This window comes from Sinocyclocheilus grahami, unplaced genomic scaffold (genome assembly GCF_001515645.1).
Source record: "Sinocyclocheilus grahami isolate Dianchi unplaced genomic scaffold, SAMN03320097.WGS_v1.1 scaffold924.1, whole genome shotgun sequence".
NCBI classification, from domain to species: Eukaryota; Metazoa; Chordata; class Actinopteri; order Cypriniformes; family Cyprinidae; genus Sinocyclocheilus; species Sinocyclocheilus grahami.
The window spans coordinates 212,856-219,864 of record NW_015506103.1 but is presented as its reverse complement, the minus strand read 5'-3'; the positions used below and the strand labels follow the sequence as shown (position 1 = coordinate 219,864).

Sequence of the window (7,009 nt, the reverse complement as noted above, 5' to 3'; positions counted from 1 at the left end):
GAGAGAAATCTGCACAGATCAAGCAGCGTTTAAACAGCTCTAAACACATATGTGTCTGGATTTTGATGCGAGAGGCAACAGCAGATGCACTTTTTCACTGGAGGAAGAGTTATTATGAATTATGGACTCTATGTGTTTTAGTTAAAAGCGTCTTAATTCTGGATGTGTTTCAGCTTTTGTCTTCTCCAGATGTTAACTGATGGACTGGAGTGCTGTGGATTATTGTGATGTTTTTATCAGCTGTTTGCACTCTCGTTCTGACGGCACCCATTCACTTGCAGTGAGACACTGATGCAATTTCTCCAAACCTGATGAAGAAACAAACTCATCCACATCTTGGAGACCAGGACCTTCTGCAGATCTAATAGAAAAGGGCATACATGATTGAGATGAAATATGACGGCAGATGTTTCTGTTCAGTAACGCTGGAGACCGAGAGCAGCAGTGACTGCGAGGAACAATGAGTGCTTTAGCATCATGTGATGAGGAACACACCGAGCTGCGATGCGTGTGGAATGTGTTGTGAACACAGTGTTGGTGTCGAGACACACAGTATAATGGCATTCTGACCCAGAGGCGCATGACTGCTGACAGCAGCGCGCTCACAAGAGACTCATTACAGCACAAACCAGCCACTATACCACATCAGCATCCCATCTGTTCATATTCAGAACCAGAACCTAACACACTGCACTGCCACGAATCATGCTCTTCCTCAGTGTTTCTGTCTTGTTCTCCAGAACAAATCTCGAAACATCCTTACATCAAGACACGTTTACTGGAGACGCACATGACTTTTTAAAAAAATGTATCAACATTTTGGAGTAAAAGAAGAGCAGTGTGGTCAAAACAACAATAACGTAGCTGAACTCAAATGGAAAGCAAGATTATTTTTCTGACCCAGTTGGCAGAACTTTAAAAAAATGTTTTAAACATAAATTCACTTCATTGTGATACATTTTTCAGAAGAAAAAAACAAGATTTTATAGTCATTTTGCATCTCCAGTAAATGTATCTTGTATGAATGTTTAGATAAATGTGACCCTGGAGCACATTTAAGGGTCAATTTTGTGAAATTGAGATGTATGCATCAGCTGAAAGCTGAATAAATAATCTTTCCATTGATGTATGGTTTGTTAGGAGAGGACAATATTTGAAAATCTGGAATCTGAGGGTGCAAAAAAATCTAAATATTGAGAAAATCATCTTTAAAGTTGTTCAAATGAAGTTCTTAGCAATGCATATTACTAATCAAACATTAAGTTTTGATATATTTACGGTAGGAAATATACAAAATATCTTCATGGAACATGATCTTTACTTAATATCCTAATGATTTTTGGCATAAAAGAGAAATGTATAATTGTGACCCATACAATGTATTGTTGGCTATTGCTACAAATATACCCCAGCGACTTAACACTGCTTCTGTGCTGCAGGGACACTTATTACAATGTGCTGGAAAAGAAGACAGAAACGCTGAGGAAGAGCTGCATGTTTTGCATCATGTCAGTAATCCAGACAGATCTGACTCTGGACTCACATGACTCTGTGTAACTGGATCAACTTATAAAACTGCAGGTTACCGTGGAAACCGCTGGACTGCTGACCTGTGTGTGTGTGAATCTAATCATCGACACGCAGCCGCTTTAAAACTTATGGTTTTTATTTCCAGTAAATAATATGCCGTTTTATGGCATTTCTTTAATATGAGGTGAAAACTGACTGTAGAACAACGGTTTGACTAGTGAAGAGTCTCTGAACGTCACACTCATCTTCTGTAATCTGCTTTATCTGTAAGAGTTTGACCACACAGTCCGAGTCTCACAAGCTATCAATAGTGTGCAAGTTGCTGATATGTAAAATATATAATTACACTAAAAAACAAAAAGATTTTCACCCTCAATCATTTTTTTTGTCTTGTTTTTCAGAAAAAAATATCTAAACATCCTTAAATGAAGTCGTGATTACTTGAGAAGCAAACTTACATCAGATAACAATACTTATTTTCTTTAAAAACAAATCTAAATGAAGTGATTTTGCACTTAAATCAAGAAAAAAATACCGCATTGGCAGATATTCGTTCTTATCTTAAGCATAAAGTCACTTCATTTTTCAGAAAACAAGACTTATGCATCTTATAATGAAGGATGTTTAGATATCTGTACTGGAAAACAAGACAAAAATGCTGAGGAAGAACATCATTATTTACAATGTACATATTGTTTCATAAGAGCACATAATGTTGATATTGTGAGTCTGATGAACAAGCATGCTCTTTCTCTGAGTCATAATGAGGAGGAGACGCATATAAAGGCAGTGAGACAGATGCTGGTCTGCGGCTCCTCGTGGTTCTGCTGCTCATCCACAGGTACAGTGATCCTCAGCTTCTCTTCTCAATGCTGGAATAGCCAGGAATCATGTACTGTAACTGTAGCTGTCTATCAGTGAGAGTCTGATGTGGAGAGATTCCAGTCATTAGATCTGATCCTGTCGTTAGTGCCTAAAGATCATCGTTTGCTGTTGTAGCACGGTTTGCCCTTCAGTTCTTAAATACTGGTTTAACTTGCACACGTTTAGCAGTCAGATCACTAGTTAGATCACAAGTACTGGTTTAGAATGATGATTAGCGGAGTACATGGGACTTATATTTGAAATAATTTGAAATATGAAAGGATATACACTAATGGTCAAAATTTTAATGTGTTAAACTGTAATGTATTTCTGTGATGCGCAGCTGTATTTTCAGCATCATTCCTCCAGTCTTCAGTGTCACATGATCTTCAGAAATCAGTATAATATGCTGATCTGCTGCTCGAGAAACATTTCTGATTATTATCAATGTTGAGAACATTAAACTGGACGCATTAAATTGATCAAAGTGAGAGTAAAGACAATTATAATGTTACAGAAGATTTCTATTTCAAATAAATGCGGCTCTTTTGAACTTTCTGTTCATCTGTGAATCCTGAAAAATACAATGTATCACGGTTTCCACAAAAATATTAATGTACTCAACATTGATAATTATCAGAAATGTCTCTCGAGCAGCAGATCAGCATATTATACTGATTTCTGAAGATCATGTGACACTGAAGACTGGAGGAATGATGCTGAAAATACAGCTGCGCATCACAGAAATACATTACAGTTTAACAGATATACACACAGTCAAATACAGATAAATATTTTGTCAATAATGCAATAGGACAATAAGAAACAGTCAGTTTTTCAGTTCAAGTCAAGTTTTATTAAGTTCCCTCACGGGCTATTTTGGATGCAGTGAAACCGACATACAACAGACACATACAAAACATTCTTAAAAAATCATGAATACATACAAATATAAATAAAATACATTTCCCTAAAAAATTCCTTTCAACCGAATTGCACAGGGGACAAATGTATATCGGTTACTTTTCATCAAATAGCATCTGTGCCATCAAGCCGACAATATTGCCAGAAATGAAGAAAACGGCTATTTTAAACTTTAATACTATTTCACTGTTTTTGTGATCAAATAAATGCAGGCTTGGTGAGCAGACGAGACTTTTCATTCAAAATGTTTTAAATCTTTATTATTCCCAACGCATGACCAGTGAGACGGCACTATACTGTCAAACTGGTCAATATTAAGGTGCTAAAGGGATCCTAACTCCCCCGCCAGTGAACAGTGCCATCATTATCCTCATGTGATGTTGTTCAGCGCGCCAGACACCGTGCAGATGGAGAGTGGATCTGTAATGATCTGTGATGGTTTGTTTCTCAGGTTCAGGTCCATCATGAGTTGCCCGTCCTCCGGTCAGCAGGGTGTTTACCCACAAACCCCTCAGCAGTGGCCCGGTCAGCCCTGCCAACCCTGCTGGTCCTGCCAACCCACTCAGCCCAACTGGCCTGCTAACCAGCCCAGCACGACCTGGCCGGTCCAACCCACCCAACCAGGCTGGCCCAACCCTCCACCAATCCAACCAAACCCACCAACCCAACCCATCCCACCGATTCAACCAACCCAACCCATTCAACCAATGCAACCAATGCAACCAATGCAACCCAACCCTCCAATCCAGCCGATCCCACCCATTCAGCCGAGCTGGCCTGCTCAACTACCCCCCTCGACGGGTTACCTGCCCTCTCCAGTGGCTCCAGCGTGGCACGGTAATCCTGGTCAGCCCGGTTGGCCCGGTCAGGGGCCCGCAGGAGGAGCGCCGCAGCCGTGGCCCCCGGCACCAGCCATCGCTCCTGTAGTAAGACACTGAACCAGCGCTTTACCACAGACATCCGTCAATGCAGTGAATAAAACACAGCAAAAGCACCGCTCACACTACACTTACCTCCCCGCTGACTGCCTTTCACACGCATGCACAACTCATGCTAATGCGCTCTCAAACTCTAGTTTGGTGAACTGCTGAATTAACTCATTTAAGATTGATGCATTGAAAAAAAATGCAGTTCTTCCTCAGTGTTTCTGACTTGTTTTCCAGTACAAATATCCTTAACTCAAGACACATTTACTGGAGAAGCAACACGACTTAAGTTTTCTGAAATATCTACCAAAAAGAAGTGGGTTTATGCTTAAAACGAGAAAAAATATAAATCTGTCATTGCTGTGGGAACAAGAAACGTTTAATTCAAAGGCAAAAGCAGGATTCTGAGCCACATATTTGTTCTTGTTTTAAGCATAAACTCGCTTCATTTTGACACATTTAAAAAACAAACATGACTCGGGATCTTCAGTCATTTTGTATCTTGTATTTATGGATTTTTTGTTATTTATGATGGAAAATAAGACAAAAAATGCTAAGAAAATCATTTTTTGCAGTGTGCGTCACATCGTGATCTCGTGGCTGAATTAAAAGAACACAAACTTTAAATCTGCAGGATCGCAGCAAACTGGAGTAGATTATATATTTGTACATTTTATGCTAAATTCTGTTTTTATAAAAGATGCTGTGGATTGTGAGATCATATAAGACCGACGCAGCGGCATAAGAAGTTTTGCACGCACAAAGTCTAGTGTGAAATAAACCGACTGATCCGCTTCTAACAGAGAGGAGAAACATGCTGAGGTCAAAGGTCGTGTGTCCCATCAAACTCTACAGTATTTCAGCACATTCTGAGGATCTGATCAGATCAGACAGATGAAGCACGGACCGGCTGAACCTCAACTAAACCACACAAGACAAAAGAAAAGAGTTAACGACTGCCTCTTATTGAAACTCTATGATTGTAAAATTCTGAATCAAATCCAGCTGAGAGCCGATGATGTAGAAATATCATTCGCTGGCGTTCCTGAGCCTGTTAATGTTTTCTGTTTTCCAGACGGTTCCTTTCAACATGAATTTCCCCCGCGGCATCTACGACAAGCTAATGCTGACTATCAGAGGACAGATTCGACCAGACGCCAAGATGTAAGTGCAGACCACATTTTCTGAACACAAAAGATGATGTCAGTCCCCAGTGACTTCCACAGTATGAAAAAAACACTATGGGGACTATCAACTGTATGATACATTCTACAAAGTATCTTCTTTTGTGTTCAACAGGCGGAGGAAACTCTTAAAGCTTTGTAACAACATTGGAGAGAGTAAATGATGGCAGATCCCTGTTGAAAAAACAGCATATGCTGGTTAGGTATGTTTTGAAGCATGACTGCTGGTTTGAGCTGGTCATGTGCTGGTCCTAAGCAACTAGCTCCTGCTCAAACCATCTTAAACCAGCTCAAACCAGCAGTCATGCTTCAAAACATGGGTGAACCATCTCTTTATGTTTGAGTAGTGTGTGGGATTGTCAGAACTTGAAATCACATATAAATGACTCCAGATCATAACATGAACAGAATTTGATACTTTGACAAATGGCTTTAGAACGAATCGTGAGTTTGTCGACACCAAAAGTGTCACTAATGTTTCTCCCGCCACAAGGTTCACGATCAACTTCCTGCGCGGTAACGACATCGCTCTTCACATCAACCCGCGCTTCAGCGAGGGAGGGAAGCCGGTTCTGGTCCGCAATCACAAACTGGGAGAGCGCTGGGGGAAAGAGGAGCGGGATCTTCTGTCGCCGTTCCCCTTCATGCCCGCTCATCACTTTGAGGTAAACGACTCGCTGCGAGATCCTCTGCCTAAAAACAGAGTGTTGAAGCGCCTCCCGTTTATGGGTGGAATGAAAGCAGCAGGACGGTCCAGACAGTGAATGACTGACCCTCACGTCTCTCTGCAGATGAAGATCCTCTGCACCTTCACGGAGTTCAAGGTGGCCGTCAACAACACGCCTGCGTTTGACTTCCAGCACCGCATCAAAGAGGTCAACCAGATCGACCGCATCAACATCCTGCACGACGTCACGCTCACGTCCGTCAACGTGGACACGCTCCCATGAGCCTCCGCGAGCCTAATCAAGCACATTCAGCTACAGCGGCAGCATCACACCATGACACTCCGAGACACCCCACATTTGGTCATTTTGACCTGGAGAGGAATTTCTTCTTCACGAAAATGCTAGTTAATGTTTTCACACTGGACTAAAGCTTACTGACTGCTCACACGGAGTATAAGAACTTCACAAAAAAATGATCATTTCACAATTTTTTCCCCCACACCTTGTTTCTAGGTGACTAGGCTACAAAAAATGCTTAGAATGTTCTCATTATGCTATATTATTACCAAATACTGAATTCTATCTTTGAGTCTTGTTTCTTATCTATTAGCACAGGTTTCGTTTCTTTTTGCAGCTGATTGATTGAAGCGTTAAGTGAAAGTTATAGAAATAGAGGTTTTCTTTTGCAAAACAATGGGACATTAACTAACAAAGAAATACTAACATCTTTACTTTTATTCTGTCTTATCTGTAAAGTATAACGAGATCCAGATGTCTGAGAAACTTGAGAATGTCACGGTTAAACTCATCATGTGTGATGAATGTAATGTGTTTTACAGTACAACAGAATAACACCAATATAAGCAAAACCCTACTAATAATGAGTGTGAATTAAAGTATTATTTAAAGCCAA

The 7,009-nt window shown here is 40.5% G+C and overlaps 1 protein-coding gene across 1 annotated transcript; it reads left to right on the top strand.

Moving 5' to 3' along the window:
• The first annotated feature begins 2,311 nt into the window (after positions 1 to 2,311).
• LOC107564327 (galectin-3) lies at positions 2,312 to 7,009 on the top strand. Its single transcript, XM_016249377.1, has 5 exons — positions 2,312 to 2,371; positions 3,770 to 4,244; positions 5,320 to 5,408; positions 5,922 to 6,093; positions 6,220 to 7,009. The coding sequence occupies exons 2-5, from the start codon at positions 3,783 to 3,785 to the stop codon at positions 6,376 to 6,378; spliced, it is 882 nt and encodes a 293-aa protein (XP_016104863.1). The 5' UTR covers positions 2,312 to 2,371; positions 3,770 to 3,782; the 3' UTR covers positions 6,379 to 7,009.